General features: G+C 40.3%; 3 protein-coding genes and 1 pseudogene across 3 annotated transcripts; 3 read left to right on the top strand and 1 right to left on the bottom strand.

Moving 5' to 3' along the window:
* Nucleotides 1-6,574: 6,574 nt before the first annotated feature.
* LOC128445632 (alcohol dehydrogenase class-3-like) lies at nt 6,575-9,079 on the bottom strand (annotated as a pseudogene).
* Nucleotides 9,080-9,570: 491 nt separating this feature from the next.
* Nucleotides 9,571-12,327, top strand: gar1 (GAR1 homolog, ribonucleoprotein). The gene is made up of 6 exons (XM_053429097.1): nt 9,571-9,765; nt 10,726-10,880; nt 10,996-11,055; nt 11,151-11,262; nt 11,570-11,731; nt 11,854-12,327. Exons 1-6 carry the CDS (start codon nt 9,576-9,578, stop codon nt 11,862-11,864), a joined length of 690 nt encoding a protein of 229 aa, XP_053285072.1. The 5' UTR covers nt 9,571-9,575; the 3' UTR covers nt 11,865-12,327.
* Nucleotides 12,328-13,085: 758 nt separating this feature from the next.
* Nucleotides 13,086-17,529, top strand: LOC128446143 (alcohol dehydrogenase class-3). Its single transcript, XM_053429096.1, has 9 exons — nt 13,086-13,211; nt 13,710-13,811; nt 14,192-14,333; nt 14,435-14,522; nt 14,658-14,877; nt 15,836-16,096; nt 16,459-16,594; nt 17,017-17,155; nt 17,319-17,529. Exons 1-9 carry the CDS (start codon nt 13,194-13,196, stop codon nt 17,341-17,343), a joined length of 1,131 nt encoding a protein of 376 aa, XP_053285071.1. The 5' UTR covers nt 13,086-13,193; the 3' UTR covers nt 17,344-17,529.
* A 1,436-nt stretch (nt 17,530-18,965) lies between these two features.
* On the top strand, nt 18,966-24,764 carry eif4ea (eukaryotic translation initiation factor 4ea). The gene is made up of 7 exons (XM_053429098.1): nt 18,966-19,025; nt 21,015-21,118; nt 21,522-21,617; nt 21,831-21,894; nt 22,152-22,265; nt 22,624-22,763; nt 23,541-24,764. Exons 1-7 carry the CDS (start codon nt 19,002-19,004, stop codon nt 23,653-23,655), a joined length of 657 nt encoding a protein of 218 aa, XP_053285073.1. The 5' UTR covers nt 18,966-19,001; the 3' UTR covers nt 23,656-24,764.
* Nucleotides 24,765-25,595: the final 831 nt, after the last annotated feature.

Here is a 25,595-nt window from a genome sequence, read left to right as displayed (position 1 = left end):
GTTGTTAAAACTATGGACTCGGTGACTGTTGGACCCTGAACAGTGTTTTATATTAAAATTGTACTGAACAAACAACACAAATGCACCGTGTAGTGGATCACACAACATAACTCAACAATAGCTGCAAGGTATTTTATATTATTTAGTGTATATCCCCTTGTACATTGATACACACACATACATAATAAATAGTATACAGTATAGTATTAGCTTTCAACTGGTGTAGGCTGTATCTCATACACATTCATGTACCATGGATACCCCGAAGGGACCAATAAAGTTGTCTCTCTTATCTATTTATTGATTATTAATTTCCTACTTATTAGTCAAGTGCTTTGTGCTGATTATATAAACCTCTTCAGGCGATGCCAGACCGGTGTAGAATAATTGAATCACTCTTTATCATTCTGTATATTTCCCTCTACAGCCAGGATATACTTAAAATACACTTAAAATATACTTAGATGTATATTCACCATTACTCACATGATCCCGGGGATGAGTAATGAGCCCGGCTGCTGCAATAGATCATTTCAGGTTTGTTTTTTTTGCTTTTCACCACAATTACCAGCCGAACAAAAGTGTTTTAACTGTGTTCAGTCTGAAGTGTATTTTTGGGGACAGGCCCAATCCTTCTGTGGCCTGGCAGCGGGCCGGTTGTTGGGGGGGGGGGGGGGGGGGGGGGGGCAGTGATTGAGGAGACTCATCTCAGGACAACAGTGAGTCGTCAGGAGGAGACGGAGGAAAACAGAATGATGTGCTTCACCGTGGCCGTTCCACCAGGTAACGATGACTCACTCAGTCGCCCAGTTCGGTTTTTATTGACCCACCAAACCTTGAAAACACATTTGAACCAACAATGGAAGATACTGTACATCAAGCACGACCGTAATGTGTGTAAATAATCTGACAATGTCTACAATCTTCTTCAGGGTCACACAACAACATTTTCTCTGTTTCTCTATAATTTTTGTCATATGAAACTTTCTGGTTCTCTGTTTGTATGTCAGCAGGATTAAAACTCAAAAACTGCTAAACCAATTTCCCTGAAATTCAGTGGAGGGGTGGAGCAATCGCTCAGGGGAGAGCCCATGGAATTTGGGGTCAGATCTGGATAAATGGCTGGATGCAGGAATTCATTTTCACAATCTTAAACATGGTCAGATAGGGCGTTAGCCTTGGTGGAGGTATGTGCTCTCTGAGTGTCCTTGTGGTTATAATAGTAATAGAAGTAATATCCTTTCTGTCTGATACTGAGAAAGTGAAATACTTTTGTGTCTTCATTAAAATCTGTATTATTGTGACTCTTTATATTAAGAATTGAATCCCCCAAAAAGCAAAACATTTTCAGCAACTGGTTCAAAATACTACACGAATTTTAACTGTAACTAGCATGATAATACATTTCTCATATTAAGAATCACTTTTATGACTTTCAACTGTTCCACGAATACCATTTAAAATTCAATTAAATAGACTTTTTGAGTCATACTTTACTCTATAAGGTGAGTTTTAGCAAACATTTTAAAAATATATTATATATTATATTCGATGGACTATATCATAACATTTTATTAAATTCTTGTTGTTTTATGTTTATATAATTGTTCTATAAAGGAAGACAAGCAGCAATTTCACACCAATTATATTCTCACAATCACACAAAACAATAGCTTCATAAACATTCCCAGGAAGTAGCCGAGCCCCGTGTGGCTGTGTGAAACGGAGGCGATGCAAACCGAGGAGGTTTGGGAGGTCGCTAAATCTCCCACTACTTTCCTCATGCTTGTGAACTTCTTCCCAGGGATTAGGGGGTAAACACACCGGGTCTGAGAGGAATATCTCCCCCTATCTCCAGCCCACAACCACATGAAGTGATGCTGTTGACTCAATGTTGGCACGTTGGGGGGGGGAAGGGTTGTTGTGCCAGACGGGGGCTAAGTCTGTGTTGGAGGAGTTCAAAAACCCAAATGATCAAAGATACAGTTATTGTCCTTTTTCTTACAGCTTCTATTACCAACATTTAAGTTTTATGAGTTATTTATACACACGGACGATCTATCTGTGATTCTGCTAATTGAAAATCACGATGTGTTGTTTACTTGCAATCAAAATATTAAATTGTGCTTTATCTTCTGCCATTACTGTGGATTCACGACAGATTCAAAAGGAGTAAATCACGACTCCTTCCCACACATTCCCCCAGTGCTCTGTGTGAGCAATGAGGGAGACGCCAAACAAAGGAGTGCCATGATAGCACCTTAGCGCTAATCTCTCAATTACTACTTTACTGCTGCTGTCAGACAAAACACAACAAAAGCTTAGAGCTGTCACGCATATCGCTCTGTATGTGTGTGCTTGTGTGTCTCTTTGGTAATAGCCACGTACAGTCGGTGTAATCCCGTTTTTGTTGTCTATTTCTGTTGCAACCAAACTGTAAAACACTGACACAATGTGACACAATGCACAACACAATCAGAGAAACATGATAAAGTCATTATGAGTTTGGTATTTCATTGAAGTGTCTGACGTGTGGGACAATGGACTTATACAAATAATATTTCTAAGTGTAACGCATCAATTGTAGCCAAACAAATCATAAAAAAAGTTTTATGGACTTTATAAAAGTTCACATTGACTACATACTACGACTACCAGAGGATTTCTAAAGTGCAATTTTATTGCTACTTTAGTCCATTAAACCCACTTTAAGGCCATTTGTAATGGATTATTGATTCAAATCAGGCCAAGAAAGTGGCAGATTTATTCAGAATTCCATAAAAAGTCCACATGTTGGAAATAAATCTCTGTTGATGGAGACTCACAACAGATGTATCACTGCACAACGCTCTAACGCAGCGGAAAAAACACTATCCCTCCAAGACACCAGGCACCGTCCCCCACTCCAAGCCCAGAACACTCCACTGACACAGAAGCTAAAGCTAACCGTGTCAAAGAAAGACCAGGGATGTCACAGGCATTGCCCGACATTAGCCGTATAATGGCCGGGATTTGCGGATAAAACAGGGGCCTCACATTGACAGTCTTTAGTGACTTAAGTGGGTCATTCTTCCATAGCCACCGGGGCTGTACACTATATCCATCCCTCCATCTCTCTCTCTCTCTCTCTCTCTCTCTGCCTATCTGACTACGTCTCTCTCAGACGTGCTTTTCCTCTGGTTCCTCTCTCACCTGTTTCCTCGGGACTGATTCATGTTTTATATTTATGATGTTCTACACAGGACTTTAACCAGCTAATGTGACAGCGTGGTCACGTTATCTTACACACAAACAGAATATAAATCCTGCCATGGGCTCCGGATTATAATAACCATAGACCTGGTTTTGGGACAGGCCTTTATTTTCATTCACAACAAAAGGGTCCATTAAATCATGAGGAAGAGACAGATTGCACAATACAAGGGCCCTGAAACAGAAATGGAATCCAGCCATAATGATTCTTTTCACTACTTTATTCATGACCAATCACAGCTACCCTTTTAAGTAAAAAGCTGATAATGTAGAATATAACTTTGTTTTAAGTCTTATCAACTTTACAGTTCAAATCACATCTACCCTTCACACACACACTCATACAGCAACTCTATACACAGTCACCATTCATACACTGTTGGCACAGCAGTCAGAGGTCATTTGGGTCAGCTTCCTGCCCAAGGACACTTCAGAAGATAGACAGAAGGATACAGGGGATTGAACTACCGACCATCTGGTTAGTGGACAACCCTCTTTTACGTCCTGAGCCACATCTGTCTGGAGTATCTTACAGACAAACTAATGATATGAAAAGGTGCGTAAGGTTTGAAGAAACACTGTGAACATTAGGAAACAAGTTCACAGATTACACTTCAGTAAATAAATGAGTTTCCCTTGATGTTTTGCTAGAATACATGGAAAATGTCTATCCATCTATTAAAGCCATTAAATAAAGCTAAAATAGATTAAAATAGACACCCAGCATTGGAATATATATATAAGAATTACTTGTTGTTAACCAATATAAAACCATTCAATAGGGACAGTATGATATAGTTTCTGATAAATAATCTGCATGCACCAGTTGAATCAGAGTGGCACCAACTCCCATTTACAAATTAAAAAAATAAGGTGTTTTATAACTTTTGGATTCTGACTATAAAACAGTCTTTGTTTGAACAGGGTGTTTCCCACCCACTGCTTCTATGCTCTCATCATCTCCAGCATGCAGTCATCTGTCTGTCACACGGGAATATAGCTTAATAAATAAAGCAAAATCTCTTGATCCCAATTTAAATATTGTGAAAGGCAAGGCGGCAGTTTTTCATGCCCTTACTTTTGTGATGGCATTTACCTCATCTGGCATTTCTGTTGTTTGTCAATTATCTTCATGAGGTCTGAAAGAGGTGTCGCAGTGGAGTGATGACAGCAAAAAGATGATGCAGGGGGAAAAAAGCCACTAAATGCAAATGAAGATTCATCTCTATCTTTGTCTTCCTATCCCCGAAGATATCTGCAGAAAAAGCTGCAGAGACAAATGTGAAGCATGACAACACGGACAGTTTCTGAAATGTGTGCAATGCTGCGGTTGTAATTCATGTAGCATGTCCTCCCTGTATCAGTTGCACAATGCTGTGACAATTCCAGAGGTTGTAGAGTTCAACCGCAAAGAGAAGAAAAGAAGAAGAGCCGGTGGGAGACTTATGGTCGTCGCTCTGGAAGGCTTTCTTACAGACGAGGCAGACATTCAAACACATGTCCCCAAGAAAGCCTTATAAATCTTCGAGCATGTCCAACAGTCAGAGATGCGGTGGCCAGTCACGTAACCACCTGTCAGAACCCGTCTCCACATTTCTCTTGATCTCCTCTCTGTTATCTCTCTCTGCTGCTTCACTCTCTGCTTTTATTTCCCAAAAACTTTCTTTCATTCGAGATTCCTTGGGAGGAAGAAGAAGAATACGAAGAAGAAGAGGAAGAGGGGGTGGAGGTGGAGGTCCGGGGTCTAAGATGTATAATCTGTGATTGATAGCACACAGCCAGAGGAGACCAACATCAGGAGGAAGAGCACCAATTTATTTTCCATTTTAAATAAAGATGGAAAAGCAGGGGGAGCTGCCAAGGGCATTTGAATGGAACTTCAATAAAACAAATTCCTCTGGCAGCTATTTCAGGTCTTCACCGAGAGGAGCTGAAAACAACCTTCACAAAACAACCTTTTGTCTTCTGCCCTGACAGCACACCGCTGTTATTTCAGCCCTGCTCCGCGACTCCCCATTAAATCAATATATAACGTTACCAAGGACGAAATCTGGTACGGCCGACCACATGAAGCAGATTCTTCACAATGGCCGATGACAGATTCGGCCGTTTGGTTCCTGGGTCTCTCGCTCCATCTTCTACAAAAGGGTATTTAATTCCAACTATCACACGTGTGACAGATGTACAGATTTGTCTTGTTGTTACTTTATATTTATACATACACTCCTGCTTTATACTATACATGTATATATATATATTACTGTACTACCATATATATACTGCTGTGTTTGTTATTAAATTCTCTTTCAGGTTGCAGAAATGCACTTAATCTTCTCTGTGTTCATCAAATTTGTGATAAATAAGTTTTGGAAAATTATAGAATTGGATGTGAACATAAATGTTGTTATTTAGCAGGTAAAACATGAGGTTTTTATTGTATGGTTATTAAGTTGAACTTACTATAAAGGCTTTTACATGACATAAGACTGCCATCTAGTGGCCAAAGTGCGCACTTGCCACAAAGTCAAGGATTGAGAAATATTATTAGTACCTTTGAAGAAAAAGATGAGGACAGAGAAGACAAATACTGGGATAACTTCAGTCTCATGTCCGATCTACACAATATCAACAGTGGACCAGCAACAATTAGACACTAATCAATTACACAAAATATTAATCATGAACTATTTTGATGGTTCTAACCTATAATCCTACAATTGTTAATCGAAAATCTTTAGATTAAAAAATGTTGATCATGTAAAACATCTGTTATTTATAGATATTATAGCTAATACACTTATTACACATTTACAACCACACATACACATGTTCCTAAAACATGACTTGTTTGTACTTGTTTGGCCCGGCCATGCTCCATCTTGTATAAATTCAATGAAGGTTTTTTAGCTTTGTGGTTATCAAACACGATACTGTATGTTACAGCCACTTCACGAAAGAGAGTCGGGCCGAGGAGCCCCTGGCATCAGGCCCCTGACATCAGGCCCCTGTGCCCCTCGGCCTCAGTAACAGAGATCCGTCCATGAAAATCATGTGCCATTGTGTGTTCATAGTATTTTGCAAAGACAGCAACTGGAGCATTTCGACAAATGAATACTAGAGTCAATAAACTGTATTTGGGAATCGTACTATATCTAAGTCCAACACTATCCTGATTCCTTAACCATGGAAAAGTCCTTTGGCTGAGTTTTTGTCCTCAAATAGGATAAAAGTCCCAATAACCTGACTATGTGAACATAAGGAGACAGACACACACAAACACACACACACACACAAAAGACATCATCCACAAATGAATCCTGTCCTACCTTTTCCCACTTTTCAGAAGGTCAAAGGCCACATTGATTTGATCCAGTGGGAGGTTGTGGGTGATGAACTCGCCCAGCTTCAGCTTGTTGTTCATGTAGTCATCCACCAGTCAGAGCACGTCCTCCACACCCTTCAAACCTTTACAAGAGGAAAACAGGACCCTCATGAGTCCTCAAGAGACGCGAATGAAACGAGCTCCAAATAAATCAATTCATTCTTACTGACTATATATATGTCAAGGCAAGAGTCCAAATATCTCAAGTGTTGGACAAGGCCTCAGACTACAGAGGGTGGATTTCTCCATCATGCCAATTACCTTGCATTGCTGCTGAAGCAATATGATAACTCACCTCCAAAGTAAGTCCCCTTCAAGGTGCGTCCCATCAGCAGCTTTTCAATCTCATTGCCTCTCTCTCCATTCACCCTGCGGTCACACAGGTGCCCCAGGCATCTATTGTAGACTCAAGTGCAGCAGTCTAAGAAAAATAATACTACCTGTAAAAGTTCATGTTCACAGATACTGGTGAGACTGGAGTGTGTAGTGGTCCCCCGCACCCACCATGACAGCTGGACTCCCCACACACTCCAGAGCGTAGTCGACCCCTCCGTCTGTCATCTCTGCCAAAACCTCCTGGATGGGCTTGCTGTGATCTCTGGGGTCGACACATTCGGTGGCTCTGAGCTCCACGGCTCTGGAGAACTTATCGAGGTTGACATAAACAAGTTCTCCAAGTAAACCAGTTTTAATGTTGTGACAGATTGGTGCACATGCTACAATACGACTTTGATTTCATTGTTCTCCATTGGCACATTTTATTCTTATATAAGCCTGCTTTTAATCAACCTCAGCTTTAAACCATGTTGGCTTTTATTCATAGTTTGTCATAGAATTTCCCTTTTAAAATTAGTGTTTAAATGAAACACACTTTTATCATTATCATATCAAACAATCAAATTGAATTTCACTCTCCTCTCGCCACATTTACATTTTCCATTAGCTGGAGTGTTTTGAAAGAAAAAAGGTTCTTATCAGGCTCCTGTGAACGCTCTCTCGCTGCTTTAGTTTTATTCACTGGACCGCTGTGTTTTCAGTTAAATGTTCATACTCAGTCTTTTTAATATTCAAAACATATTTGATCACTCCATGTTTCTACATTTTGGTTTTAAAAGTGAAATTCTAATCATCTGTATCTCCACAAAACTTTGGGATTACTTATTTCAACATATAAGAACTATAATAAAAACAAAAGGTGTGGAATATTGAACTTCTCAATTCCTTTTAACCACATTGAATGCACTTGTATGATGTTACATGCACCAATACTGTAATGCACCTCAGCTCGGGTTTAACTCTCTTTATATTATATATATTTGTATATTTATATATTTACCTTCCTTTACTGATGTGAACTGTCATCTTTTCTTCATCTTATCTTATGTTCATGTATTGATATCTAGTGGGGGGGAAATATAACTACTATCCTATTAACACGATTGGGAAGAACAGATATAAGATATTCAAAAATCAATCTGTTACTATAAACCCAGTTTAAATGATAATGTTTTACAAATAAAAGTAAACTACTTGTTTTTGCTTGACTCTCGTTCTCAGGACGCACACAGAACAATCACTGGTCCACATCAGAGCTGGTGAGAAGTGTAACTCAGATCTGTATCTTCTTACTTTGCCTGTTTTAACAGCTGCAGCATAACCAGTGGAGACGCCACAGCCAAGCAGCCAAACTTTTTCCAGTGGTGCATCGCCTCTTATCTTAGCAAGAGAGATATCGGGAACCACAGTGTACTGGGAGAAAGAACCGAATCCCAGGAACTGGTACACCTGCTGCCCTTTGCAAGATATCCTGCTCGTGCCATCAGCCAAAACACCCACTTGTGTATTTGCCCTAAAAGCCAAAAAAAGGAATGAAAATGAGCTGGAAAACACAAAGTGGTCTGGTGTTGTGAGCAACCATGTAAATGGAATTACCAGTTCTTCCTGCAATGATTTGTTTTAGGGCTCCGACATCGTTCACATTCCCCACACTGAGGCAGGAGAAGAGGAATAACTTTATCCCCTGAAACAGTGAAAACCAAGCGACTTCAGTCAGAGTTCTGTGTATGAAAAGGAGAAATTAACTGCATTTCTGTTCATTCATTATGAAGCACTGGTGCATTAAAATGTACATTGACTGGAACCTGGTCTGTTTGTATGAAGATCTCCTGAATCTCCTGAATGTGGGATCAACAACATGAGGCTTAATAAACCTTCACACTCAGTCAGATGTAATTTTACAAATCATGTTTATTTACAGTCTGTGGGTGAGACTCAAAGCAACAACACGACATAATCAACTTTGTATCATTTATTAGACAAGTGAAGATTGTGTACTTGATGTTTGTTTTCTTACCTGACCTGTCGTGGACACTGTTCAATTTCCTGCAAATCAACAAAATCAATTATTTATTAAAAAAAATAAATTCATCTGTACCCAAACAACATTGCGTCACGTTATAGCTTGAAAAGTCATTCTGGTTTTAAGTTCAAAATAAACAAAGCGTAAACTAAACTTCCGGTTCATGAAGCCCGACGAGGCAGCGGCAGGGGTTTACGACACTTCACGACACCAGATATGCACTTTACGATAGGCAGTTTGGCCACACGTGTTGTCATCGCGTGGAGTAAATAGCTGCGGCTCAACGAGAAAAGTTGTGAGTGTGTTTTTCTATTTATTTTGTGGTTTTTAAGTTATTTATTCGCGTAGTATTTGTTTGTTGATACTATTGTAGTATTATATGTAGAGCTGAGCGCACACCGCATTGGTTTGTGGTAGAAAACGTGGATGTGATTCTGTAGTTTGAATGACCGAGTCGCGTTAGCATGCTAGCAAGAGCAAGTTGTTTAGTGCTTACTACCCCCGCAGCCTGTTAGCTTCTCTAGCTAACAGCTAACTCGTGTGTGTCTCTCTGTGTCTCTCCCTTGCTCCATCGCAGAGGACATGTCTTTCAGAGGAGGCGGAGGACGAGGCGGCCGAGGAGGAGGTGGAGGTTTTAACCGAGGTGGAGGAGGTCGAGGAGGGTTCGGTGGAGGCCGAGGTGGAGGAGGCAGAGGGGGCTTCGGTGGTGGTAGAGGAGGCAGAGGAGGAGGAGGAGGCTGGCAGGACTACGGTCCTCCTGAATACGTCGTGGGTAAGATCCTCGAGAAGCTGTGGGGAAAACATGATGCAGTGGGGTAATGTGTGACATCTGAGACTGAAATATATCTGCTATATAAAAATAAACATTATCACAAACTATATATGATCTTCAGAAGGGTACAAGTGAATTTCAAGTGACGGCACGTGAGTGTTGTTTGGGCATGTGCTCACCTGGGGACTGAGCTATGAAACAGGACGTGTGGTGATCACTTAATGTCATTCCTTTGTTTATTTGACAGCCTGGACATTGTTTATTAATCAACAGTATATCGAGCCAGAGTTACCCAGTTTTTAAAATGGCATCCTAGAGTTTAAATAAAATGACTTTTTCGTCAACACACACAAGCAATATACACAGACTAGTATTGAGACGGGTACAATGTCTAACAATAAGTTACAACATATGAAAAAACAAAGTACCACAGGTATAAAAAAAACAACTGTGACCAAATGCAGGAAAGCAGCAAAAGTCAGTTCAATGTGTGCACATCTGATTATCAATAATCAAGCTACCTTCTGGATTCATCCAGAGTTCTCAGTCCTCACCATGGTAATTGATGCTGTACTGAGAACATCCATCTACAGAATCCTGACCGCTTTACAGTTCAGGACAACATGTTGGCTGATGTTAGGTTAGGTGGAGCTTGATAAGAAACAGATCCTGGATATGTTTAACTTGCTTCACACTATGATGTGACTACCTGCTCATGTCTCAGGAACTGTTACCAACTTTAAATATGATTTAAATGCAAGCTGTAGCAACGGCAGGGAACTTTTAACCTTTTGTTTAGTTTTAAAAGTTGTCGGTTATTCCTTGAAATTTGCAGACCAAAATAAACTGCTTGATAAGACTCAATCACCCCCTATCTACAGTAAACAAGGACAGAAAATGAACCTGGTGGCTAATCATTTCATACAACTGAATGTGTTTCGATGTTTTTTCTCTCTGCAGCCGTGGGAGAGTTCATGCATCCATGTGAAGATGATATTGTGTGCAAGTGCACAACAGAGGAGAGCAAGGTTCCCTACTTCAATGCCCCCGTGTACCTGGAGAACAAGGAGCAGATCGGGAAGGTGGACGAGATCTTCGGCCAGCTCCGGGAATTTGTATCCTTTCTGTCACAATTTAAAAATAAAATATATATATGTGCACTAAATAGAAAATGTGATTTTGTGTGGATAAATATCATTCTCGGCTTTTATTCCTTAACTCACCCTGCAGTATTTTTCAGTCAAACTCTCAGACAATATGAAGGCGTCTTCGTTTAAGAAACTTCAGAAGGTAAAAAAACCTGACATTTAAAAGTCATTCATTTGAATACTTGACAGCATTTCAGTTTCTGTCAAACGATGCGTAATCTGCAACTTCTCTCTCAGTTTTATATAGATCCAATGAAGCTTCTCCCACTGCAGAGATTTCTTCCCAGGCCGCCAGGAGAGAAGGGGCCGCCGAGAGGAGGCCGAGGAGGAAGAGGTGGTGGGCGTGGAGGTAAAGCCTTCAAACTTATTGTCTCATTAATCCTGTCTCCTATTGTTGATGAACATGCAGACAACTGGGCAGCGGTGGCCTAAAGGTTAAAGAAGCGAGCTTGTGACCTGGCAAGATTTATGTGCTTTTATTAGGATGTTCTTTTGAAAACTACACGGAATTAATAAAAGTTTCCAATAAGGCTAGTTTTCCCCACTTGGGCTTTTAGTGTAAGTTTCAGTGGGTTTAGGTTGAACATGAAAAACTATTTAGAACGTGGATCAGAGGAATGTTTTGAACAACTGCTCTGGTTTTGTGTTTCTATCAGGTGGATTTCGAGGGGCCCGAGGTGGAGGAGGATTTAGAGGCGGTGACCGTGGGGGCCGCGGTGGATTTGGCCGTGGTGGAGGAGGATTTAGAGGCGGTGACCGTGGTGGAGGAGGTTTCAGAGGAAGCAGAGGAGGAAGTAGTGGTGGACGTGGATTCAGAGGTTTGCCCCTTTTCATCATGCTTTGTTATTTAAGTTGTGTTTCCTGCTGGGAGTTTATGAATGTTGCCATGTTTTTGTCTATAATTTTTACTATTTATCTTTTTCGTTTTGTCAACCTGTAGGTGCGAGGTGATCTGGTGGATCTTTTCATCCCTGTCTACACCTGCATCAGCAAAAAGACTGCATTCAGTACCAGTGTCTGGCCAGTTGGAGGCAATGTCCATATACTGATTCAATTTGTAGAACCTGTGGCTTTTCACATTTTTTTATTTTTGTACCAGTTTTGAAGATGTGATGAATCATCGCGTTATTTAAAAGGTGAAACATGACTGGGACCTTTTCGGCCTGTTGTGAAGGGTTCTAGGCTCCTTCTGCAAACAGGCTCATCATTATCCTGTTTCCGATTGTGTTAAAGTGTTGTTCATGATTTCAGGAGAGACATTCACAATTTCCCCGAATTACTTTTGTCAGATGTGGGGAAATGTGTTATGGGAAATGTACTTTGAGTGGAAGTTGAAATCATTTTAATGCTTATAATTTGTAAAATCTTAAACCTACTGTTTTGTTAAAGACCTTGATTAAAAGGTGCTTTGTAACTGTGTCTGTTTTATTTTCTCTGGTCTTAGAGGAATCATTGATATTATGAAGCAGAATATAGTTCATGTTATACACTTTAAGAGCCCTGATCTAGTTCAGAGTTTAAATAACTAATAAAGTTCATGGATCTTTAATTTAGACATTAAGGTGGATACTCTAACATTTTTTTGCTGGAGTGCAGAAATATTATTGTCCTCAGATAAGTATGGGTTTAGATGACCATGATTATGTCCAGTCAGTCAATGCAAAGGTTTAACATGGAATCTTAAAACATCCTGTTCGCATGCAAAACAAGAAAAATATCAGAATATCCATCATGAAAATAAGTATAGAATTGCATACAACTTTGTGTAAATAATTCAAATCACAACACAAATGCTGATAATTCATAAAAGATAAAATATATATAGTATTTCAATCAGAGTACATTTAAAGTACTATTTAAACCTATTTTGTCCAATAGGTACTTTCTATATGACTATTGCTCTGGTTATTTACATGACACCAATTTATTCTATTTTATAACTTGCGTGGAATAGCTAGGTGAAGTATATCCTGTGTGTACTACCACACAAATAAAAGTAAATAATGTAACACGTATTTAAGTAAATGGATATACATTTTTTAAATTGCAAATGTTTTTGTAGAGCTTATAGTTTAACTAATTTTTTTAACGATTTTTAAGAAATTCAGATGTATGAATAAAATAAAATATATATCGATATATCAACTTCCTGTTTCCGCTGTGTCTACGTCACACGAGAAGAGAAGAGGGTAGCTGCTTGTTCTTCTCTCTGATTGGTCCGCACCGTGGGTCCTTTACGGCCGCGCGCCTGCTCCGCCCCCTCTCGCTGAAGGAAGGAACATGGACACTACGGGAAAAGTGAGTTTCCTCCAAAATCCTCAATAGAATCCTTTAGATGCATCAGTTCTGAATGTGTTTAGCGATAATACAACATTGAATTCACACGTAGCGTTCACAACAACCTGGATTCCTCTCACCAGCCTGCAGCTGTTAGCGTGTTGTTGAATGAATACGAACCAGCAGTCAGTGTTCAGTTACTCAACAGGGATCAGGGTTCAGCCGCTCACAACTGGTGTCTGCAAGTTGTTGCACATGTATAACATTGAACACGTGAAGTTACTGAAGCGCTTAAACCAATAGGAAGTAGTTTGAGTGAAGCAGATTGTGAAGCCACGTCTCGTCCACCTGCAAGAAAGCATTGGACTGCAGCTGTGAATCATTCCAGCTCTTGCATAAACCTGGAGGAGGTTCAAACTAGGTCACTGTGCAGCTCGCCCGGCCTGGTACAGACCCTGCAGAGCTTTAATCCTTATGTGAGAGAGAAATACCAGAGTCCTGTGTTTGTTCCTTCTTAAGGTGATCAAGTGCAAGGCAGCTGTTGCCTGGGAACCTGGCAAACCTCTCTCCATTGAGGAGGTGGAGGTGGCACCACCCAAGGCCCATGAAGTCCGCATCAAGGTAAACCAAGTCCCTGACTCTAACTTTTTTAAAGCTGAAAAATAACTGTACAAATAGTCTGTATTTGTATATGACTGTTCTAGCGCCACTCAAAGTGCTTCAATTTACAGTAATTAAAGCAGAAATTAAAGTGTAGCTAACACTAACACTCTAGGGCTGGATGATATCAAGATAAAAACAAATTAATATCATTCGTCTCTGATAAATATCACGATAAATGTCACGTAATTATTCATGAATGTTACGTTTAAAGACCAATTTTCGGCTCTTGTGGTTTTAAATTAGTTGTTTTGAGCTGATAATGACAACACTTGAATAACAGCAGGTGATTTGATGAAGCTGCTGTCGTTCATTCATGTATTTGAATTGTTTCCCCTCAGCTCTTTGCCACAGGGGTGTGTCACACAGATGCCTACACCCTGAGCGGCAGTGACCCCGAGGGACTGTTTCCTGTGATCCTGGGCCACGAGGGCGCCGGGACGGTCGAGAGTGTCGGCGAGGGCGTCACCAAATTCAAGACAGGTACAGAGCCACGGAGCACAAATACAAGAAAATGTAGCTTGTTTGTGCAGCAATAAGTACTAATGTGTGATTTTGATTGTTGGACATTCTCTTTAATAAAGGTGATACTGTCATTCCGCTGTATGTGCCTCAGTGCGGGGAATGCAAATTCTGCAAAAATCCCAAGACCAACCTTTGCCAGAAAATTAGGTAATGTTTTCAGTTCTGGATTCATTCATTGCCTCGGTGGCAAATCAAAGCTTCAGTTTGAGCTTCTGTCTGTCAAACATTCATCATACGCACATTATATTAAACCATCTTTTCCCCTATGCCTCCATCTTGCAGAGTTACCCAGGGCCAGGGCTTGCTCCCGGACGGCACCTCGCGCTTCACATGCAAGGGAAAGCAAGTGTTTCACTTCATGGGCACCAGCACCTTCACCGAGTACACAGTGGTGGCCGACATCTCCCTGGCCAAGGTGAACGAGAGCGCTCCGCTGGACAAGGTGTGCCTGCTTGGGTGTGGCATCTCCACAGGATACGGTGCCGCTCTCAACACCGCCAAGGTGGGTGTCACAGGGTGAGGGCAAAGCTGCAAGTCTGCCTCCCGACCAAAAATAAAAAAAACAGTGCGGTGATGATTTGTTTTCTCCAAAGGGAGATAAACACCACCGGGAAGGTTCGACACATTTTATTGTTTAAAGCTCTTTATGCAAAACATGTTTGTCGCAGAGTGCGGCCTCGAGGGATCGATGAGAAGGGATTCAGATGCTGTCACTGTTTCAAGGTTTCACTCTGAAACGGGTCACCCACATTATCATGCAGATCTGATGTGAACTTGGGTTGTTGCCAGAGGCTTTGTTTCCTAGTTGGAAACAGACACTGATGTAGTAAGAAATTTACTAACAACATATAGGACTATTTATTATTAGTCCTACGATAGGGAAAAGTACTGCGTTACAACAGCAGAGGGGACAGTAGAGATGAGGAGTATCTGTAAAAAAGTTAGTAAGTACAAATGCAATATAGATATTAGTAAATATTAGAATTCGCTTTATAACCAGGGTTCCTATGGTCATGAAACACCTGGAAAAGTCATGGAATTTTAAAATGTGTCATGAAAATTTGTTATATTCATATTTTCATGTTGTTCATTTATGCTGAGTTTGAAAGAATTAATATGCTTTTAAAGAAATGCGCTCAAAATATAGACAGGCATACTTGGGTTTGTGTCATTTAAGGTATACTGTATGCCTTGGAATTCTCATTGTTAGTTTAAATACTACATTTTGTCACTTTCGCGTTTACACAGAGATTTCACAAAATGTTAGGTCATGGAAATTTGGTTTAAAGCTATTGAAAAGTCATGGAAATCCATTGGTCAAAATGTGTATGAACCCTGTACAACTCAATATAATATAAGAAAAACCAATTCTGTTTTTAGTAAATGTGATGAGGTTACACTGACAGATTTAACTGTTTGTAATGTTTGGATTCTCACTTTGCTGCTTCATCCTCCCTCAGGTGGAGGCTGGTTCCACGTGCGCCGTGTTCGGCCTCGGAGCCGTCGGCTTGGCCGTCATCATGGGTTGCAAGGTGGCTGGTGCGACCAGGATCATCGGCGTGGACATCAACCCCGCGAAGTTCGACAAAGCCAAGGAGTTCGGAGCCACCGAGTCTGTGAACCCCAAGGACCACAGCCGGCCCATCCAGGAGGTCCTGGTGGAGATGACTGACGGGGGCGTGGACTACTCCTTCGAGTGCATCGGAAATGTGCAAATCATGGTGAGACTTATTCCGTGTTCACATTTTAAAACATGCAGCACAGTGCATGAGCGGCCTTCACTCTCTCAAGATGAATCTCTAGAGATAACCCTGCTTTATTCTCACATGGACTCACTCTGACAGTCTCCCAGAGTTTTTACTAGAGAATGTCCCCTCGGTACATGTCTGACAGCAGCTGTAGATACAAGAGACATGTAGATCACACTTCACAGTGTTCATGTATCATCAAAGGTCCATAGAAGAGCTGATGGAGATGTGCATTGGCTTCGTTGAATTTGACAAGTGGCACAAGCAGCGTATAAATCACCATTTACAAGTTGGCAGTGCTTAGAGACCAGAAAATGACTTGTTCATTGTTTTAGAGAGCCGCTCTGGAGGCGTGCCACAAGGGATGGGGTGAGAGTGTCATCATTGGCGTAGCCGGAGCCGGACAGGAGATCTCGACCAGACCGTTCCAGCTGGTGACAGGCCGAGTGTGGAGGGGAACAGCCTTCGGAGGTGAGTGGCCGCGTTGGAGGATTTCTTGTTATAGAAGGCGTAATGTGGTCTGGCAGCAGTTCCCAAAGTTCAAACACTTTTGCATAATCTAACATGAGACAGCAGACGGGTCCAGAATGAAGTAAAAAATCGATGTGCTCCCACTCCACTTTCATCAGGCTGAGTTTAAGCTGATGCTTGAACTTTCTTTTAATAATTTGACACAAAGATAGTATATTGTTAATTTAATTTAATGAAAATGTCTGCAAACTATACCGGTCATTTCAGTTGTTAATCAAGTAATGCTTGACCGGCTCTTTATTTAGTTTTCCGGGGAATAAGCGCTTCGCCCCGCGGCCTTTTCACTAGTTACATTACATTATTTATACTGTTTAGTGATGTTAAATTGTAGCTGGTAAACAGATTTTCATATCCCCCCTCAGGCTGGAAGAGTGTGGAGAGTGTTCCTAAGCTGGTGGAAGACTACATGAACAAAAAACTCAAGGTGGATGAGTTTGTTTCCCACACTCTGCCCTTTGAGCAGATCAATAAGGGATTCGACCTCATGCACGCTGGAGAGAGGTGAGAAGAACGGTTCATTTACACAGTCGGTACATGTTGGAACCATTGTTCTAAAATATGCTTCTTACGATTAGAACATACACTTACGCATGTTTTGTTTTGCTGTTCTGCTCACTCGTTCTTCATTTACCAGCCTAGCACTTCTACTTTATTCTCATTGCAGCATCCGCACAGTGCTGACCTTCTGAAGTGCCTACAGCATGGACCTCCTTCACATCCGCCCTTTAGACAAACTTCTTCTATAGTCGCAGCACTTAATGTTTTTCTCTGCACTTGTTTGAAAAATAACATTGACTATGAGAAAACAAATTTGTATTAACAGTAGAATACCTGTTGGATCCCAAAGTGGTGCTATTAAAATCCTTTTGAAGGTGCATTTATTCTGCATGTTTTCTGTTGCTGCTCATTCACTGACTAAATTATATGAAAACATTACATTTCTATTCATTGGGGTCAGAAACTTAACTGAAAATTCAAATTTTCACCTGAAGCTCAATATAACCAGGACGTTAGGGGTTTCAAATCATTGTAAAAACACAGGAAGGTATGTTTAACATTTTTAGATTAGATTGCATTTTTAGATTCTAGGCAAATAATAAAATGCAGGACATTAACAAAACTTCAATCTAGAGTCTCCAATATATGAATAATGTGTAATTCAGGTATTAAAATATTTCAATTTTATTCATATTTGGACCTTTTCACTCTTTATCTCCTAATTCATGTGCCTGTTATTTTAATACCAATCAGGCATTAATTATGGACAGTAACACACTGACATGTTAACACAGTAATGATGCAAAACAATGTATTTCTGTGTTTGACTGTGATCTCCTTGACCTTGGATGGTCTTTGATGGTCTTCATAGGACTCATCATCATTAGATATTTCCTCTTCATGGTGTGCATGTGTCAGCTCGGGCTCACCAACAACATCGATGGGAGAGGTTAAGGTATCATCTGCTCCATCTGAAACAGAGTCTTGGCCTGGTACATGCTGCTTCATGTCTTCAACGACGTGAGGCCTGATCGGTGTCAGAGTTGTCAAGTGCATCTCCTACCAAATAGGAAAAACCTTTCAACCCTTTGAGGTTTACAGTCTCAAACGTGTGATCATTCATACAATATGGTATTCAAATCTTTCCGAATCAGATCATGTAAAGTGGAACAAATTAGACAAAACCTGTAGATGAAATATTATTTAAAAAGACAGAAAAGAGTTAACAGAGAGCCTATCACTTGTAACAGCCACAGATTCTGGAGCTTTTTCTCTCTTTGCTAAATGCTAGCTTCATGGACCGAGCTATTTTGCTGACTAAAAAGACTAATTAACTAGGCAATATTTATAGCCTAGCCTTTCTTATAGTAAACCTCATCACTGACCAGTAGGGGACGAGGCCTGAATCGTTGAAATAACTTAAGCGGCTTGATAGATTTTGGTTCTTCTTGATGCTGCTGCCATCTTGAAAAAGCTTATAAAATTGCCCAAGACACATTGTCTTTTGATCTTAGGTAAAAGTCACACTCTTGACCATTATTCTCCAGGGGTAGAAGCCCATGATATGTTAATGATGATTTGGTCAAAAAAATTGCATAGAAATGCAAATAACTGAAATTATAAAAATACACATCATATACCTACACACTAAAATAGAAATCTCAATCTACAATCACACGTTAAAATGACATAAGTATTGTTTTTACTGCAGTTTTATTTGAAGTTATTTCTGACACTTGATCACTGAGCGGTGCCTTTCATCCCGGACGCGTGTGCGCATGCGCCGCGGTCAGAACCAGATGGTCCAATCAGCTATTTTAACACACGACACGAATCTGAGCGTAATTCCATGAAGATGGCGACCGCTCTGGTGGTGAGTCCCAGCCGGGGGGTTTTATCTCTAACTCCCCGGCCACACAGACACTCCATGCAGGGTTTAATCCACCGGGGGGAGGGGACCGTTGAACCGTGAAAGCCAGACTTTAAACTTCCTCCGCCCTCCGTGAGCCAAACATCAGTTAAAGTAGCATCTCAGGTTAGCGGTGGTTTGGTCCGATGTGTCCCCCGCCCCCGAACACCTGGGGCTCTGTGGCTCACACCCCACCGCCGGGAAAGTGTCGTCAAAGCCGGGGAACTGGGCCGGGTCTCCCCTGCAGGGTTCACCGAGGAGGAAGGACGCTTGAAGTCTGTACCCCTTAAATGAGCTCTGCGGCTCGGATTGAATGAGAGGAGTCACTCCGCTGTAACGGTACCAACGGTTCCGGGTCATGTGATCTGAGTCCAGAAGAGAGAGAACAGTGTTTTCTGTTTTATATCAGAACTCAGAACTTCTGCTCACACTTCTCTTCATATCCCTGTTGATAGTTCATCTGTGAATGTAACCTCAAAATAATAATAATAACAAAATGTGTGGGTAAATAACTATTTGCAGTAGTTTAGAGAGTAATCAGGCAGATTTCTCCTCAATAAACTTTATTGATTAAGAAATTAGAAGGACAACGTAAAGCTCACAAAATAAGTTAAAGCTATGTATATATATATTGTACACATTTTTTATTTTAATTTGTTCCCTTTAATTCCCTTTTCTTTCTCATTCTGAGTATGTGCATGTCCCCAGCATGGGATCAATAAAGTTTCATCTTATTTAAAAAAAAATCTTAAGTAGAAATAAATAGCTACGTTTTTTACATCAACAAAAACAAACTGATAATGGATAAAGCAAACAGATATAATAGATATAATATTAAAACTATATTAAGATTATATCGATATGTTAAAGTTGGTGCAAAGACTGCTTTTCTATTAAAGGAGGTACCGAGGTAGACAGTGAACGGATGTAGAACTGAGGCATGATATTTACCTACTGTAATTCACATCATTTACAGATGATTCACTGGATTGGAACCTATCCAGTCCTTCTTACCAGTTTATTTATTTAAGGCGACAAAACAACTCATAAAAGTCAGTTTTTTCACTAACTAGCTTTCACTTTTAAGCACGACACCAGGTTTGATAAAATAAGTTGTATTTGATAAGGAATTAAGTTAACGGTTGGACAGAATATCAATGTTATGAATGCAGGTCTGAGCTGATTTGTTGGATTGTTTATTGTCCCTGTGACATTTGGTGAGTTTGGCCATCTCTGCTAAAATATATAAATGTCAAAAAGTCTATTTAATTTATTGTTGGACTAGAGCTGCCAAAACCCTCAACACTCATTTTTTTTTTTTAGCTCTAGTTCAGGTTCATGGGTTCATACGAGTATAAAACATTTGAAGTGAAGTCTCAGTTATGGCCATTACAATCAAAATGTTGCAGTCAGTTAATTGACACATACATTTATGCATAACATTTCCACAGTTAATGTATTTACACAAAATTCAAAACAGATCTATCTTGTTCCTCGATCTGTGTCTCTCCTCTTTGGAGATTTAAGAATGTGTAAAACAAAGTTTGAATGTGTACTAAAATATGTACGATTTATATATGTGTTGAAGAAGCTGCAAATACATCCACTCTACAATCTAAATGTATATCCCCTTTTACTATAGTGGGAACTTTAGTGTTGATCTTCGAGAGGTCTCCAGCTGTTTCTGTGAATGTGTGTCAGCTTTAAAGAACTGTTAACTCCTCTGCAACTACTGTTCCTCTCAAAAAAGAAATATCTCTCGTCAGTCTACAATCAATCTTTTGCAGATTTCATAAAGTTTCTGAGCTGTGATCATAAAAATGTTATATAGGTTTTAAATGTACACGACAATCAAACTAAATAACAGTTATTACGAGGTAGCTGTCGTCACAGTATGGAAGAAACGTGAGAACGTGAGAAAGTCTTTTTTTTAAACTTCTTTGACTCCTCTAGATGACAACTTCAGTTCCTCCAAATCCTGAAAAGGACAAATGTGAAGCGGCCATTCAGAAGGTTTTGAAAATTGAATCCTACATGAAGCACCCTCTGCAAAACAAGTAAGGCTGCAGCTCGATTCCAAAGTCTGTTCCTTTTGGTTTTCCACCGGTAAAGAAATTAAAATAGCATTTGCAGAAAATGTGTGTTATATTTAAGATCAGCTTTAGAGTTGATGGTAAGTTAATCTCTCACCAGATACCATCACACTTTGTGAGCCTGTCAACACATAATTTAAAAGGAAAAAGAGCTGGTTTTCATTTAAACAGCACAATGCTTCCAGTTGGTAAAGCTATAATCAGTCAAGACACTTGAAAGTGGCTTGGATTTGAGCAAGTATCTCTCATCTCTGGATGAAGTGGAGTAGATTAGTAGGAAACATGTTCTCGTCCCAGTGCAACAAGTGTAGTTAATGAGCAGCAGTCGTGCAGCTGCAGTGTGAAGTAACTCGTCTTTGATTGGCAGGTGGGCTCTTTGGTTCTTCAAGAACGACAAGAGCAAAACATGGCAAGCCAACCTCCGTCTGATCTCTAAGTTTGACACGGTGGAAGACTTCTGGGCGTAAGTATATCATTTCTCACATGAATGCATGAAGAGCAACCGGTCTTTTTATGATGGGATTTGTTTAATTAATTGGGAAGGGAACGTTTACAAAGCCAGTTTCTACAAGGTGTTTGTAATATCTAACCCTGAAACCCACATTGCTGTATGTCGGGCGGCTAACAGCTTTTCTGTGTTGTTAAACATGAAGTCTCTTTTTTTTTTCCTTCTCAGACTATACAATCACATTCAGCTCTCAAGTAACTTGATGTGTGGCTGTGACTACTCCCTGTTCAAGGTAAGATCGTTTTATCCCAGTCGTCATTTTACAAGTTAACCACAAATGTGTCTTGTCTTAACTTTCACTGATGAAACAGATAATCGTGTTAACACTGGTGAACTGGATAATCAGCGTATTGTACATTTGTAACTATTGATGCTACGTGCACTATTTGCTCCTATTCTGGTCTAAAGGATAACAATATTTATATTTGTCCTCCCAGATACATTATTGTACTTGTTGTGTTGTTAAGTTAAAGTTGTATTTGGACACAGGATGGAATTGAGCCCATGTGGGAGGACGACAGGAACCGACGAGGCGGCCGCTGGCTGATCACTCTGTCCAAACAGCAGCGCAGAGCCGACCTGGACCGGTTCTGGATGGAGACGGTGTGTTCAGTCTTATTCCTGTTGGAGAAATTAACCATAACTATTATTGGTGTAATCTGTGGGCTGTGCACAGGTGAAAATACTAAAATGAATGATGGCTCTCTTCCATTTGGCCGCTCTGCTTCCAGGGTCCTGGTATTGTGCTTGTTGGCTCAGTGTCTCACTGCTGTGATGGCTTTCCGGGATATTTCAAATGAATGGAGCCATTGTTAAATGTTTTCGGTAACACCTGTGCATCTCCTGCGGTGCCAAGTCAGAATGTCTGTTCTGAAAAGATCCAAGTTTTTTAACTGCCGCTGAAAAGTGAAAAACGTCTCTACAATAATGAGACATTTTGTCGTTTTTTTTCCTCCTGCAGCTTCTGTGTCTTGTTGGCGAATCTTTTAATGACTTCAGCGACGACGTGTGCGGAGCCGTCATCAACGTCCGGGCCAAAGCAGACAAAATAGCAGTCTGGACCACGGACTATGAAAACAAAGAAGCCATTACACACATAGGGTGAGCAGAGGAGGACACAGATACTGATTGTAAATCTAACAGGTCTCTAACTAGATCAACAACTAGAATGTCCAAACCTCTGCAACGGCCCAACAGCCTTAAAGTCTGCACCACATTTCCTGTGGCCATTGGACAAAGTTCTAAAGCTTAGTGAAGATGCTTCCTGAATCCACATGATCTCAGCTACATGTCGGTGATGGCTGCAGGTGTCTAATAATAACTTTATTTGTATAGCACTTCTCTAAACAAGGTTACAAGTGATTTACAAAAACAAATCCATGGCAAAAAGATGAATAATCTTAAATAATATAAAGAAGCTTTAAAAACCTACTCTCTTTATAAACCACATTTAAATCAGCTAGATATGGGTTTTAATTTGGATCTGCACTAAATTGTACAAACGCCTAGAAACCAGTCCCGCTGCCTGGTTTATTTTTTTAATCAGGATCAAAGAATTGTTTTCTATGAAATTGGTGAAAAAAAAGAAGAAAAAAGCTATCATTATTAACGAAAGAACTCAGCAGCACAGTAACAGCTGGATAACCGCTGAGTCTGAGCTTTTCACACCTGTGCAAAATGCCTCTGGGGCAAAATGCATTGAAATCAGATGAAATCCTGTGTAAACCAGTTTGCTGCCCCCTAATGGAGTTACATAGATAATACTGACAAGGGTTATGGTGAGTACAGATCAGTGTGTAACATACCTGTGTTGCATATTCCTGTGTAAATATTTCTGGAACCTGATATGTGTTTCATCTTCTGTTTTCTCTTTTCAAGGCGAGTCTATAAAGAGAGATTAGGTGTTCCGTCAAAAGTCATCATTGGATACCAGTCGCACGCCGACACGGCCACGAAGAGCAACTCCTCCACCAAGAACAAGTTTGTTGCCTGAAAACAATTAACAACAACCGTCGTTTCTTATTTTCCTGTCGCCAGTTGCTAGTTAGTCCATGAACAAGTTTATCCACCAACAGATATTTAAAATGGAGACGTCACTTCTTCTCGTCTGTTTGCCACTTTACCAAATCCTTTGTTTTACGGTGCGAGTACGTGCAGTAAAGATGTAGCACTACAGTTTGAGGCCTTTCTGATTTTTTGTGGTGGTGTTGGGCTGAAGATGAGATTGTTAAGATGCCCAGTTTTCCTTTTGAAATGGAAGTGCACATGTTTGGTGAATTTTGATTTAGTGAATAGAAATTATTTTTGTAAAAGTACTTAACATTAAAGGCAAAAAAAAAGATTTAAACTGCAGCTGTTTGTCAGTGCTGTTCATAACACTGGGTTCATTTAGATTTATTGTACAGTTTGTTTGCACATTTTTAACAATACGCCCTCTGAATTGAACTGAAAGTATTGATGGAAAACTATTTTTTAATTCTCTTTTTTTCTCAGAAGTGCAAGAAGAATGTTTTATCTTCTTCGGTTTGACATTTAAAAGTCACTGCAGTGTTGAAAACAAGAGGTTCGGAGTCTTAGTTTCGTGTCACGCAGCTTGTAGAAAATGTGGCTTGTTAAATTTGAGAGGTTCAGTGTTTTTGAAAAGTGGAAAATAAGCGTCTTAAGCATTTCGAATTTTGAGTTCCCTGCCACTCGAGTTAATTGGAAAAATTCAGAATAAAATGGACCAGGAAGACGAGGTAATCCTGTGGTTACATATCTCTGTTTGTCAGCCTGGAAGCACAGGAAGATGTAACAGTCTGTTATGAGAAGGGTATTTTCCAAACGTCCATATGTCCACCTGTGTTTCGTGGAGCACACAAACCATGAGAATGTACTTGTGTTTACTTCAGTTTGAAAGTTGACTTCTTTAAAAGAGTTTTTCATGATATTCTGCTTTCAAGTGTACATAACATAATTATTTCAGATTTAGTTTTGTATAGGACACGAGCAGAAATATGTTTTTTGGAGGGATTGAACTGTGCCTTGACACCCTGAGCAATAAATGTGCAAAAGTTGTGATGAAAAAAATAAAAAAGTGCAATGGATTGTGTTCTTTCAAAACGAGCTGTTTTAATTAATTATGGACTGAACACAATGAAAATAGGGCTGGAGCCTTCATGGCATTCACACAGACAACATATATTCACAGGGCACTTTATTAGGAACACCTGCATATTCATACTATTACCATTATAGATTGCGGTGAAGAGCTTCAGTTAATCTCATGAAACATCAGAATGGGGAGTCGTTTGAACTCTGTGACTCTTATAAGCAGATTTCTGGTTCATGCAGATCCATACATTTTACCCAGTACAGTGTTTGGACGTCTCAGAATAGTGTGAAAAGCCAATGTCCTGCGAGCAGCAGCTCTGTAGACAGACGCGACATGTTGATGAGAGGTCAGAGGAGAAAGGCTGCATCAGGGGGAGTTGACAGAAAGGCCACAACTACTCATTACGACTGGTGAGAGCAGGAAAGCATTTGAACCCTGAGGCGAACGGACACTGCAACAGAAGAAGATGATGGGTTTCACTCCTGTGGACCAGGATCAGAGGTGTGAGGCCGCAGGAGAACTGGACTGTTAGATTCTGAGGTTTGGAGATGTTTGCGTCAAAATTTGGTTTCAACCTCATGGATCCTTGTGTCAACAGTTCATATAGTGCAGCTCCCCAAAAGGGAAGCCAATCATCTTGATCACCCCCTGGTGCCTGGCTGAAGTATAGGCCATAAACGAAGCCTCCTCCATGTTAGTCGACCCAGATAAAAAGTCAAAGTACACAATACAGAAATTCTTCTCAAATGTCTCTCATTTGAAGTCAAAAGCAAAAGATGGCGGCACCCGTCTCCAGGATGTTTGAGCTTCATCTTTGTACAACAGGAGAAAGTGGAGAT

Source organism: Pleuronectes platessa, chromosome 8 (assembly GCF_947347685.1).
Source record: "Pleuronectes platessa chromosome 8, fPlePla1.1, whole genome shotgun sequence".
NCBI classification, from domain to species: Eukaryota; Metazoa; Chordata; class Actinopteri; order Pleuronectiformes; family Pleuronectidae; genus Pleuronectes; species Pleuronectes platessa.
This window is presented reverse-complemented; position numbering and strand designations above follow the sequence as displayed.